This window comes from Pteronotus mesoamericanus, unplaced genomic scaffold (assembly GCF_021234165.1).
Source record: "Pteronotus mesoamericanus isolate MK-2021 breed Mesoamerican mustached bat unplaced genomic scaffold, CSHL_Meso_final contig_221, whole genome shotgun sequence".
NCBI lineage: Eukaryota > Metazoa > Chordata > Mammalia > Chiroptera > Mormoopidae > Pteronotus > Pteronotus mesoamericanus.
In genome coordinates this window covers 15,096,780-15,110,558 of record NW_026555092.1, presented here as the reverse complement: position 1 = coordinate 15,110,558, position 13,779 = coordinate 15,096,780, and the positions used below count along the sequence as shown (strand labels likewise).

The following is a 13,779-nucleotide window of genomic DNA, read 5'->3' as shown; positions in this document are numbered from 1 at the left end:
GCCAACATTTATTGACTTTCTTAGAGGGCAGGTCCTATTCCATATGCTTTTTGCATGTATTTATTTTCACAATTGCCTTTTGAGGTTGGATTTACAATTATTCTTACTTTATAAGTAGGAAATCTGAGGCACAAAGGTTAAATAACTTGCCCAAGCTTTTATAGCTAGTCAGCGGTAGAGCCAGGACTTAAATCCAGGTTACCTGGCTCCAGAGTCCCTACTGTTAACCACTTCACTATATTTATATGCCTCTCATTGATGATGGGAGTGTTCACTGGGCAATTAAATAGTCAGGTCTGGCATCATGAGAGAGAACTAGGTTGCAAAAGAGCAGCATAAAAATGGTTATATAGAAGCCATGAGTGTCACCCAGAGAAAGTTTATAGTATAGAAATGGCAGGTAGATGCCCTCAAAACTGCTACTTCTCAGTATCGTTCCCATGACAGACATTGCTAATAAATCAGTGAGTGGCCTCAGTAAAGGAAACTGAGGAAGGGCCAGTGAGATGGGAGGAAAAACTAGAGAGATTGGTGCCGTCAGAGTCCCAAAGGAGAATGATTTATGAAGGAGAAAGAGCTCAGTAGTATCAGATTGGGTTTTTTCCGTTACATGTTTTGGGGGCTTAGTAGAAAAATGTTGTATTTGGCAGTAAGGTTCATTCATGATCTCAGAGTGAGATATCCATGGAGCTGGGGGAGGCGGGAGGGCACCTAGCAGAGAAGGTAGATGGTTGTACTGATCCATAACCCTAGATTGTGTTTTCAAGGAGGTTGTAATCCAAAGAGGCAAGAAAGTGATTGAAGGACTTTAGGATCTAATTTGGATTGGGAAGGAAAAGAAGTCAAAAGGGAGAAGATACTTTGGAAGGAAGGAACCAAACTAGGGGGGCAGCTTTTACTCTTGCTTGTAGAAGGCTGTGGTGGGGCATCATGGGCAGCCAACACTCACACGGTGCCCAGTGCCTAGGATACTGTTAATTAACTCATTGGGCCACCCTTCAGTATGAGTGGGGTCTTCGGCTGTAAACGTAAAGATTTTGGTGAGTTTCTCCAGAGTGAAATTTATTTGGATGAGGGCTTCTCCACTTTAGGGTTGTTGGCATTTTTGGGCTAATTCTTTAGGGGGGAGGAGTTGTCCTGTGTGCATTGTAGGATGCTAAGCATCATCCCTGGCCTCTACGCACTAGATGCCAGCAGCACACCCACCCCTGCAGTCGTGACAGCCAGAAATGTGGCAAATGTCCCAGATTTACTTATGGTTTACAACCACAACTCTATTAGATTCTGCTGGTTTTACTCTTGGTGTCTCTTGTCGATTTCCCTCACCTTCATTAGCTCCTCTGGCACTTCAGCTCTATTGGTTTGGAGAGTTCAAGTTATTTCAGCCTTGTGGCCTTTTCCCAAAATTTTTTCAGTCTGAAAATAAACCCTCACTAGAGGTGAGACAAAGAGGTATATATACCCCGGTAGTACCAAGTTAGATACATAGTCCATTAAATGTTTAGGGATTGTGATCTTTAGAAAAGATTGTACAAATTTTAGTATCTCTCTTACAAACTCTTCTATCATTTATCTCTTTACAATGCAGTTATTTGTATGTCTTACAAGCCTGGACTCCTTGAGGACAGGAACCCTTTCTTTTTTTATTTTTAGAGAGAGAGGAAGGGAGGAAGAAAGGGAGAGAAACATACATGTGCGAGAGAAACATCAGACGGTTGCCTGTCACACTCCAACTGCGGACCTGGCCCACAATCCAGGCATGTGCCCTGACTGGGAATCGAACCAGCCACCTTTCAATCCACTCAGTCCACTGAGTCACACCAGCCAGGGTCAGAAACCCTTTCTTAGCCTTCTTTGCATGCCTGCCATCTTGTCAGGTACCTGGTACATAGTGACTTTCAGTAAATGTTTGCTGAAATAAATGCGTTATGTTGATAATTGGATAAATAGGTTAAACCTGTAATTTTTCAGTTATCAGGCTTCACAAAGAGGCCAGAGTTCCCTTAGTATTGTCATGATCTGATTTGTGTAAAGATAATGATTTTACCGACTAATTTTTATGACACAGATCTCAGGTGTCCTCAGGGAAAATATGAAATGGAACAGTGACCTGCTGCCTTTCGAAAGGTAACACAGATCCTTTTAGCTCTACCTGGCACCCAGGGCTGACTGTTCTGTAGGTAGAGTCATGCTGAGATATGATTGAGGCTGGAAAATAAGCAAGATGTAAGACAGTCAGGTACAGATCTAACCTATTTTGTTGTAAGAATGTTTTCTAGGCAGGTAATAAAATCCTAAGCTGATTGTGCCATTTGCAATATAACTGTTTATAGACCAAAAGTAATATTTACAAAATTTGATTTTATTTTTTTGAGTAGATATTTATCTTTAGTGCAAATGTGTAAAATTAAAATGTTGCGGTGTTTTTGCTTTTTGGCTGGGCATTGATTTTAATTGATAAATAGTGTGTACCATACATGCATAATTCATAACTGTACAGTTCCACATATTATCAAAAAGTGGTAACACTTGTGTAACCATAACTCAGCCAAAGAAATAGAACATTACCAGACCTCTCAACAGTTTTAAAAATTACCATATGATCCAGCAATTCCACTTCTAAGTACATTCAAAGGAATTGAACAATTCAAATTAAAAAAAAATTTTATTTCATTGCTAATATTCAGTAATTTCTCATCACACTTAAAATCTGTCATCCAAGCCTTTTTTAAAATAATTTTATTTATTTACTTTTTTGGAGAGGAGGGAGAAAGAGGTAGAGAAATGTCAGTGTGCAAGAGATACATTGATCAGTTGCCTCTCGAACGCCCCCAACAGGGGACCAGGTCCGCAACCCAGGCATGTGCCCTGCCTGGGGATTAAACTAGCGACTTTCGGATTTGCAGGCTGGTACTCCAATCCATTGAGCCTCACCAGCCAGGGTGTGATTTTATTACTGTGATAAAATACACGTAACATAAAATTTATGGTGAAATTGACCATTTTATCATTTTAGGGGCATTAAGTATATTCACATTGCCCTGCAGCTGTGATCAACCTCTGTCTTTTTCATCTTCCCAAACTGTTTTTCCCAGAATTCTTTTCATCTTCCCAGACTGAAATTCTGTATGCATTGTACATTCCCCTGCCTCTTGCTCCAGCCAGTGGCAACCACCATTCTACTTTCTATCTCTGAATTTGACTAAGTATATCATATAAGTAGAATTGTACAATCATATTTCTGTGATTGGCATCACTTAGCATAATGTCTTCCAGGTTCATCTGTGTTATAGCATATCTTAGAATTTACTTCCTTTTTTAAAAAAGTCGCTATCGGTGATGAGAGAGAAACATTGATTTGTTGTTCAATTTATGGATGTACTTAGGTTGATTCCTGTATGTGCCCTAACCAGGGATCGAACACACAACCTTGGCATATGAGGATGTTACTCTAACCAACTGAGCTACCTGGCCAGAGCTGAATTTTCTTCCTTTTTAAGGCTAAATAATATTTCATTGTATGTATATTGACAGATTTTGCTTATCCATTCATACATGATAGGCGCTTGGGTGACTTTCTACTTTTTGGCTATTGTAAATAATGCTACAATAAAAATGGGTGTATAAGTATCTGTTCAACTTCCTGCTTTCAATTTTTTTGAGTAGTTACTACCCAGAAGTATAATTGCTAGGTCATATAGTACTTCTGTTTTTTATTTTTTGAGGAAGTGCCATACTGTTTATATAGCTGTGTCATTTTACATCCCACCAACAGTACACAGGTGTTTCTATTTCCCTATTTCTCTACATCCTCACAAACCTTTGTTATTTTCTGTTTTTTGATAAGAGTCACACTAATGATTGTGAAGTACATCCGTATTTTTTTAAAGAAACTTTTTATTTTTCAACATATAAAAAATACAGCAAATAATAATTGAACTCCTTTATATTCGTCACCTAGCTTCAATAATTATGAACACGTGGCCAGTCTTATTTTAATTTTAATCTATTCCCTTTCCATTGTTATTGGAATCCAGACTCCAGTCATCATATATGTACTTTCTTTTTTTTTCTATTGTTAAAAACAAAATAAAACATTGTTATTAGTATGAATAATGTTACTGCAAACTTTACATATGTCATTGCTTTGCCTTTGGTTCATAGATCAGAACTCCGGTGTCATTATAACAGATGTTCTCAGCATTGTTCTTGCTCTCATGCAATGCAGATATAGATGTATTTTACATCTGCCCTTCATCTACCTCTGCCTTCTTTCCTGTTAAAAATTTATTCATGGGAAAAATTTAAAAATACACAGTAGCTATGATCACAAGTTGCACAGTTATTTATAACACAACTATAATAGCACATCAGTAATTATCAAAAGAAGTCAGATTAGAAGTGTGAAAAAGTGAAGCAACATCACTATAAACATAATCCTGAATCAGCTCCAATTTTATTTATTTTTCTTGCCCCCCATTTCTTTAAAAAAAAAAGACATACTTTCATGTATACTTCAATATACTATAAACCTAAAAACTCTTAAAAAAAAAAAAACCTATAAAACCATATTTACTTAAAAATTAATTTTTTTCTTGCAGATAATCTACTTAGTGTCACCCCCATCTTTATGCCCAGTTTTTAAAAAATCTGATGGTATAGGGAAAAAAAGTTAACAAATCCTTGGAAGATGACAATTTACATTGGTAACCAAGATGTAGTGCTTTTATATGAGTTACAGTTTTTAGTTTGTTAGCTCTGTGAATGAGAACTGTGCTTTCTTTAAACCATTAATACCTTTCTGATATTTGTTGGCATTTGAATATACCATAAACAGTGCAGTAGGCCACTGCCTTTAGTAACTAAGGAGAGCCAAGAACTGATGATAAACTTCTGTTTGATTTATGTTTATGTGTTTGTTTAAACTTGCCATTTTAAGGGACTCTTGAAGGTAGGACATAGGATGAAAATTTATTTACGTATTTGATAGAATGTGCTGGTCTCTGAGATGTTTACATTTTGTCATTTTTGGATGTGGGGGTGGTAGTTGGACATTTATAACTATGCAATTCCTTGACATTAATTTCAGTGTTAAAAAATGAGAATCCAATTACAGAGTTAAGAAATCTTCAGGTGGTCCTGGCTGGGTAGTTCGTTCGTTTAGAGCATTGCCCTGATATGCCAAGGTTGCAGGTTCAATCCCTGGTTAGGGAACATAAAAGAAACAGCTGGGTCAAGATGGTGGCATAGGTAAACATGGCTGGTCTCCTCACACAACCATATCAAAATTATAACTAAAATATAGAACAGCCATTTCTCCAAACTGTCAGAAATCTAGTTGAATAGAAGTCTGACAACTCTGGGATTAAAAAAACCACATCCATCCAGGTTGGTAGGAGGGGCACAGACACGGAACAGGCTGGTCTCTTACCCATGTGTGTGGTGGATGAAAATTCAGGAGGGATATCTTAGTAGCGAGGAGTCCCAGCCCCCCACCCAGGGTTCCAGTGCCAGGAAGATAAGTCCCCCACTTCCAGCTGCAAAAACCGGCGGGGATTGAGTTGGTGGAAGAAACTCCTGGAATCCCAAGCAGTTCTTCTTGAAGAACCCACACATGAACTTACTCAGACTCACTCCCTCTGATCTTCAGTGTGGTAGCAGCTTGAAAGGCACGAGTGGCATACAGAAGGAACTGAAGTGTCTGGCATCAAGGCGAGAACTGGGGGACAGCTTTCTCTCAGATAGGTGGGCAGAACCATTGTCTTTTTCCTGACCCACTCCCCTCAAAGAGCCACAAAGACAGCATGCAGGTGCCAGGGTGCCACATCGGAGACTACATAAACTTGGCTAATACTGTTCGCCCTGCCCTGGAGATCCCCTAAGGTTCCTTGCACCCAACTTATGGCCCACCCAAGCTCTTAACAGTGGCTTTTGCATATGAGTGACTGGGCTTGGCTCATGCTTCACAACTTCCTAAATCTCAAACAAGCAACAGCCAGCCTCAGAGAACCCCGGCCCCCATGTCTTCTGCTAAGTGGCCCTGGGCCTGGCAATAGCAGCAGCCAGCCTAGGTTCACAGCTTGGCTTTGCCTGGGAATCTCCAAGCCCACCTAGCACAAGTAGCAGCTACTTGCAGATTGCTTTATAGCTCATGCTGTGTGGCCTAGGCAGAACACAGTTTGTGGCTGACCTAGGCCTGTACCACCTGGGAAACCCCAGAACCTGCGTACCCACTGGACAGCTACAGACCACGTCAGAGCATCACCACCCTGCCCCTATACAGCTGATCCTCCACAGAGGGTGGAGGTTGGTGGTCAGTGGTCACAGCCAACCCTTGCAGCTGACTGGCCTGGGTAAATCCTTCCCATTGGCCTACCAATAGCAATGAAGGCTCAACTACAAGAGGAACGTGTACTCAGCACACACTCAGTGCTGGGTGCACCTTGAGTTACCCAGCTTGGGTGATAGGGGAGACTGTGCCACTGGACCCTACAGGACACCTACTATGATAGGCCACACTACCAAGACGGAGTCACAGCAGCTCTACCTAATACATGTAAACAAACACAGGGAGGCTGCTACAATTAAGAGACAAAGAAACATGGCCCAAATGAAAGAATAGATCAAAACTCCAGAAAAAGGGCTAAACGAGACGGAGGTAAGCAATCTATCAGATGTAGAGTTCAAAGCACTGGTTATAAGGGTGCTCAAGGAACTTAGTGAGGATCTGAGCAGCATAAAAAAGATCCAGTCAGAAACAAAGGCTACACTAATTGAAATGAAGAACAGTTTACAGGGAAACAGCAGTAGAGTGGATGAAGTTAAGATTCCAATCAATGATTTGGAACATTAAAGAAGCAAAAAAATAATGAATCAGAACAATAAGAACAAAACCCACAAAAAATGAGGATAGAATAAGCAGCCTCGGGGACATCTTCAAGTGTTCCAACATTTGCATCATAGGGGTGCCAGAGGAGAAGAGAAAGAGCAAGAAATTGGAAATTATTTGAAAAAATAATGAAAGAAAACTCCCCCAGTTTGGTGAAGGAAATGGACATACAAGTCCAGGAAGCACAGAGAGTCCCAGACAAGACGGATGCAAAGAAGCCCACTCCAAGATACATCGGAATTAAAATGCCAAAGGTTAAAGCTGAAGAGAGAATCTTGAAAGCAGTTAGTTACCTACAGGGGTGTTCCCATAAGACTGTCAGCTGAATTCCCTAAGAAACTTTGCAGGCTAAAAGAGTTTGGCAAGAAATATTCAAAGTTCTGAAAAGCAGGGACCTCCAGCCAAGATTGTTCTACCCAGCAGAGCTATCACTTAGAATCGAAGGGCAGATAAAAAGTTTCCCAGACAAGAAAAAAAACTGAAGTTCATTACCAAACCATCATTACATATAATGTTGAAGGGACTTATTTAAGGAAAAGATCAAAACTATGAACAATAAAATGGCAATAAATACATATCTATCAACAATCGAATCTAAAAAACAAACTAAGCAAACAAGAACAGAGACAGTCATGGATATGGAGAGAGTTTTGATGGTTGCCAGACGAGAGGGGGATGTGGGGAAATGAGTGAAGACACGAGGGGATTAAGAAGTACAAATAGGTAGTTGCAGAATAGATATGAGGATGTAAAGTACAGTGTAGGAAATGGAGTAGCCAAAGAACTTACATGCATGACCCCTGGGCATGAACAGTGGTTGGGGGATGCTAAGTGGAGGGGGGCAAAAGGGGAAAAATCGGGACAACTTTAATAGCATAATCAAAATATAATTTTAAATAAGAAATAGCCAATGAATGCATAAATAAATGGAACAATTCATGTTTCTGTTTCTAAAAAAAAAATCCGTAAATAAATAAATTAAAAAACAATCTGGCAAAATTGAATTGTTGTTATGTAAATTCCTTTAACATTGGAGCTTTTGGAACTCTTAAGCTACAACAGAGCCAACTAAAGGCTTGTATGAGAAGAGAGAGGGGAACACACAGTTATTTCTTTCTCCCAGTTTGGTGGTTTTAATTTGCACAGAAGACCCCAGTATACAGTATACCCTCTGGCACTTGGGAACATCAGAAGGAGGTCTTGTTCAAGATACAAAGAAAAGAACACAATGATTTAAGATTCCATCAATATTCAAGTGTAAGAATGCAAGTCTGTTGTCAGGCACAGATTAAATGAGTTAAAGGCAGAGCTAGTTCTTTCTCTATGATCTGTATTTTTTTTCTGTATACTGTTATCTTTTATTTGAAGATAGCTTATGCCCTTGTTGGGCAAATAACCCCAGTGCTAAGAGCACAGAGGCTTCAGAGTGAAAAATAGTGACACTAAAATTACTTCCCTTTCTCCCTATGTTGTGATAGTAGTAGAGGTATTGGTTGTAATGTAAGTATATAATGACTCAACGTAGCATTTATGGTGTGCCAAGAAAAAACCAAGTGCTTTACATGTATTAATTTATTTAATCCACACAACAATCTTATGAGATAGATATTACCAGCCTCATTTTACTGATGAGGGATTGAGTGGCAGAGAGGTTAGTAACTGACTACTCCAAGTACAAATAACTAGTAAGTGGCAGGGCTAGGAATTGATCTGAGGCAGCCTGGCGCCAGGATCCTTCCTCCTAACCATTATATTGTACTGTACTTATTTGACACCCATATAAATAAAGGGAAATGTGAGATAAAAAAAATGCTTTTAACATCTTTGTGGGCTCTATGGAACTTATTATTTGTTCATTCAATGCTCCCTGTAGATCAGTGATTACAGAGAGAACATTTAATCTCAAAGCATTCATCCCTACTTTTCAAACTAGTATTTTTAGATCAGTATTTTCCATCTGAGACTTTGCATTTAGAAAAAGTACACTTGAACTTTTTTAGTTGATTTGGCAGATCAAGAGCTTACAGAGAGGATATTGCCTTTGAGTATTTAAACTGTATGGGCTGACCCCCTGAAGCAGTAATTTGGATACATCACAGTGCTTCCACCAGAGTACAGCAGTATTAGGGGTCTGACTTCAAAGTGTGTGTGTGTGTTATTTATTCATTATTAGTGACTTTGTATTTTATATATATTTTTGTAGATAGGCCACTTATTCACAAAGGTAGTCAATCTAATGCAAATTCTAAAAACCTTTCAGAGCCACTTAAATCCCATGATATGTAAGCATTTGAAGAACTATGAGCAATGCAAAATGTTACTTTTCTGGAGACTTGTGATAAGTAGAATAAATAAAACAGCCTGTCTATTTTTAAATGCTTAAAGTTCAGGCCATAGAACCTCTGGTTAATCCTGCAGAATCAGTTTTCATTTGGGCACTGATTTACATACCCATTTAATCTTGAAGTCTAAGCTAATAGCCACTGTAGGTATCTGCTTTTCAAAAGTTTGCGTTAAAGCCACTTCACTTTTATGTAAGACCTACATTAATACTTATTTTTGCTAACCAAAAGTAATCTGAAGAGGATTTTAAATTAATTAAGCGTTTAAATTAATTGTAATTGCTCCTTTGCCTTACACCATTTCGTTTTAGGAAAGGTTTTGTAAAAATAAATGCTCCTCTTTGGATAGTGGGGAAACCTATACCATTTTTGCTAACCGAAAGAAATCCAAAGAGAATTTTTGCCTTTACAAAAAAAGGCAAAAATAGCGTTCAGCGTTTGTTTTGCAGCAAGTTGTTTTAAAGGCTCCTTCCCTGGGAACTACACCCATCATCTCAGTATCAAGCCATCATAGCTTTGAACTGTGTCTGTGAGCATCTGTGATTTATCTCAATTTATTTTGTGCATCCATTAGCAAGATGTATCCTAAGGTATCAGCAAAGTCTAATAGAGCTCGTAAGGGTGTTATGCTTAGTGTAAACCTGGACGTAATTAAGCGTTTCAGTCATGGTGAACAAAGACATTTTACTGCATTCAGTTTGGGGTCTGGGAAAGATCAAAATATTTCTCATAAGCTAATGATCATTGCTTCTTCATTAAGCCCCATTTTATTGTACGAAAAGTTTTGTAGGCATGATGTACTTTGGGATAGTGGGTAAAACCTGTATTTGATAAGAAACCCAGTGTTCTGTGTTCTGCTTCTTTTGTCTTGGGTTTTGTGGACATGGCTTCGTTCTGGTTACATCACAGCTACTCTGGTGCTTTGGGTCAGTCAAGTGTTTGGAGGGAGGAAAAGATCACCATATCCACCCATCAAGTGTACATTTAATGGAGGCTGATGACTTTCTCATGCTAATTTTCTTTCCCTTAGGTTTATGAAGGCCTAGACATCATCACCAACAAGGTTTCTACTCAAGAGCAGAGACTATGCCAGCACCACATGATCAGCTTTGTGGATCCTCTCGTGACAAATTACACAGTGGTGGACTTCAGGAACAAGGCAACTGCTTTGATATCCTTAGGAAAGACAGCGACGAGGCTTGGTGGATGGCAGGGCCGCCCAAGCCAAGAAAGAAGTTTTCTTTCTAATGACAGTTTTGTCTAAGCAGGGACACACATGACCTAACTACCAGTAGGTAGTATCCCATCAGCCCTATGTGGATTGACAGATACAGCGTTCTTGGTACTCAAAGTCTTGTCCTCAGACTGCAACATCAGCGTCCCTTGGGAGCTTGTTAGAAATGCTGACCCTGGGCCTCACTTCATACCTAAGGAATCAGACCTGCATTTACCAAGAGTCCCAGGTGATTCATAATCACATTAAAATTTGAGCAGCACAGTTTTAGTAGAGAGAACATTGACTTAGGAACCAGAAAATCTGTGTTCTAGTCTTAGAGCCACCTCTTTTGACCATGTGAATTTTATTGAGTAAAGTATTCATTCCACTGAGTTTCAGTTTTCCACCCTTAACTAATTTCTAAATATAATGGAGTTCTGGTTAGAATTTCAAAGGGATTACTGGGGTTGTGGGGGATTGAGAAAAAATTGCTCTGGGTAACACCAGAAATTTTTGAAAAGAGAATGATGTATGGGAGACTGCCTTTAATAATCTGGACTGCCAAATATTAAAACACTGAAAATTCATAATTATGATAGCATGACAATTACATATTATACAAACTTATAGCACAGAATAGAAAATTCAGCTACAGATGCAAATGGACATATATATATTGGGTTGGCTAAAAAAGTCCATGTGGTTTTTTTTCCTGTAAAATAAAGACAGTTTTCATTTTCACCAACAACTTTATTGATTTGGATATTTTGAGTACGTGGTCTATCTCCTGTTAGTAGCTTCTAGGGGGTAGAGGCCAGGGCTACTGCTAAACACCTTCCAGTGCATAAGACAGCCCCACAGCAAAGAGTTCGGCAAAAATGTCAGTAGTGCCAAAAAACTTTGCAAATGACTTTTAACATGTTTGCAGTCACAGCACCTGCTCCATATACTGCGCAAATCTTTTTTATGTGTTTCTACCTTTCTTGAAATAATAAAGCATAATACACCAAAAATGTTGCATGTTTTTTTCCATCTTCAACATTAAAATGGCTGCACAAAAATGCACCAGTTTTGATAAATATTTTTTTAAAGGCATGCCGATATGACAGCTCTCACAATACAATCTAACAAAATTGTTTTGAATGAAGTTAAAGACAGCTAAGCACTACTTGAGCCATTGTACAGAAAAATCATAACGGACTTTTTGGCCAACCCAGTATTTAGCTTATTAAGATAGCATTTAAAAACAATGAAGAGTGCTTGCTTCGGCAGCACATACACTGAAATTGGAATGATACGGAGAAGATTATCACGGCCCCTGAGCAAGGATGGCACACAAATTTGTGAAACATTGTGTATTAAAAAAAAAAAAAATAAGGAATAATGCAGTAGTTAACAGTTATTCCTGGGACAGTTAATTGTTTTGGGGAAAAAAATCACATCCTCATTATATATGACATAAATTCAGATTTCAGAGTTAAATATATGTATTTTTAATGAAACTGGGATAAGATGTGGGATAATATGTAATTGAACAATTATGTGGTTTTAGAGTAGGGAGGGGCTTTGTAGATACTCATAAGTTTTTAATGGATTTTTTAAGTTAATTTTTTCATTTTTAGTATATTAAAATACACAGCATAAATTTACCATCTTAACCATCTCTTAAGTGTACAGATTCAGTGGCATTGAATACATTCACGTTGTAGGCACACCCGCGCTCTTGTGAGCATGCCTGTGCCTTTTCCTTCACCCGCTACCTCCCCCCAGATGCGCATTACCTTTGCCTTTCCCTCTCCTAAGCGCAAGGGCTCCTCTTTTGCTTCTGTAACTTGCTTCCTGAGCCTACGCAGCCCAGCTGGCTCACTTTTAGTACCTCTGTGACTGTCTCAATAAACTTCCCCTTCTAAGTTTAAAAAAAAAAAAAATCCACATTGTTGTGCAGCCATCACCACCGTCTGTCTGTGCGACTCAAAGTCTTGTCCTCAGACTGCAACATCAGCGTCCCTTGGGAGCTTGTTAGAAATGCTGACTCTGGGCCTCACTTCACACCTAAGGAATCAGATCTGCATTTAACAAGAGTCCCCGGTGATTCATAATCATTAAAATTTGAGAAGCATAGTTTTAGTGGAAAGAAATTGATTTAGGAACCAGAAAAATCTTGTGTTCTAGTCTTAGAGCCACCTCTTTTGACCATGTGAATGGTAAAGAAAAAAAGCTAATTTTTTTTTTAAAAAGAGGAGAAGGGCTAGAGTTGACTATGTAAGAATTAAGAATTTATTTGTATATCAACCAGAACCTAGGTATCTACCTTAGAGAAACCTTGCCACAGGTACACCATAAGATATGTGGTAGATCTCCTATTAATGGCACTCCTCTTTGCAGCAAAAACATATAAATGCTCAAATTCCTACTTAGAGAAGAATATATATAATTTGCTTTTGTTTATAACAGTTTTTCAATTTCGAACAGTAAAAATGAATAAATTACAGCTATTTGCATCAATCAATGTGGAAGAATCTCAGAAACAAACAAAATTTGAGAAATTATAGAAGGATAAGTGCATGTTGATACCATTTATTATAAAGGCTAAAGCAAGCAAAACTATATATTGTTATATAGTGATTATATAGTCTATAAATTATTTAGGGATTATACATAAGTAATAATGTTAAGGAAAAGCAAGGGAATGATGAAAGACAAAAATCAACCAAAATAACTAATAATGGTTCCCTCAGAGAGAAGGGATGTTGGGTGTTGGGATGAGAATGAATACATGGAAACTTGAAAAGAATTAATAACGCTCCTTATGTTGGATTCGTATTTGTTTTATTAGTGGGTTTCATAATTTACACATACTATAGTGTGTGTGTGTGTGTGTATATATGATATTTTAAAATAAAAAAATGGAAAACAGCCCACTATAAACAAAATTTTAAAACAGACTACACACCAGGGGGAAAATATTTGTAATGTAGGACAGGCAAATTGTTAATATACTTAATATATGAAGAACTCTTATGAATCAATATAAAAACTAAAGATAATGAGTAGTAATTCACAAAAGAAAAAATATAAATGGTGATAAACGTGACAGGGTTCGTCTTTGCTATTAATCAGGGCCATGCAAATCAAGATACTGAGATAATATTTTTTTGCCTATCATATGAGCAGAGATTTAATGTGGGTGATAATTCTTGCCCAACCTGCTTAACAAGTCAGTTGTATTAGATAATGTATATGAAAGCCCTTTGCAAATTAAAACATATCACCAAAGTACAGTATAGGATGATTAGGTTATTCAGAAATTTATAGAAAATGGAGAGCTAATT

General features: G+C 38.2%; 2 protein-coding genes and 1 non-coding gene across 3 annotated transcripts in view; all 3 read left to right on the top strand.

Annotated features, from left to right (window-relative positions):
• Positions 1 to 10,324, top strand: part of MYCL (MYCL proto-oncogene, bHLH transcription factor) — a 37,917-nt gene extending 27,593 nt beyond the window's left edge. Inside the window, exon 4 of the mRNA XM_054572032.1 lies at positions 10,262 to 10,324. The gene's annotated coding sequence lies outside the window, so the exon portion shown is untranslated. The remainder of the gene's footprint in view (positions 1 to 10,261) is intronic.
• Positions 1 to 13,779, top strand: part of TRIT1 (tRNA isopentenyltransferase 1) — a 36,798-nt gene that overhangs the window by 8,444 nt on the left and 14,575 nt on the right. Inside the window, 3 exon segments of the mRNA XM_054572033.1 lie at positions 10,262 to 10,438; positions 10,440 to 10,502; positions 10,504 to 10,522. Coding sequence (XP_054428008.1) covers positions 10,262 to 10,438; positions 10,440 to 10,502; positions 10,504 to 10,522 — 259 coding nt within the window.
• LOC129069521 (U6 spliceosomal RNA) lies at positions 11,704 to 11,810 on the top strand. Its single transcript, XR_008529017.1, has one exon. It is a non-coding gene; the product is annotated as a U6 spliceosomal RNA (small nuclear RNA).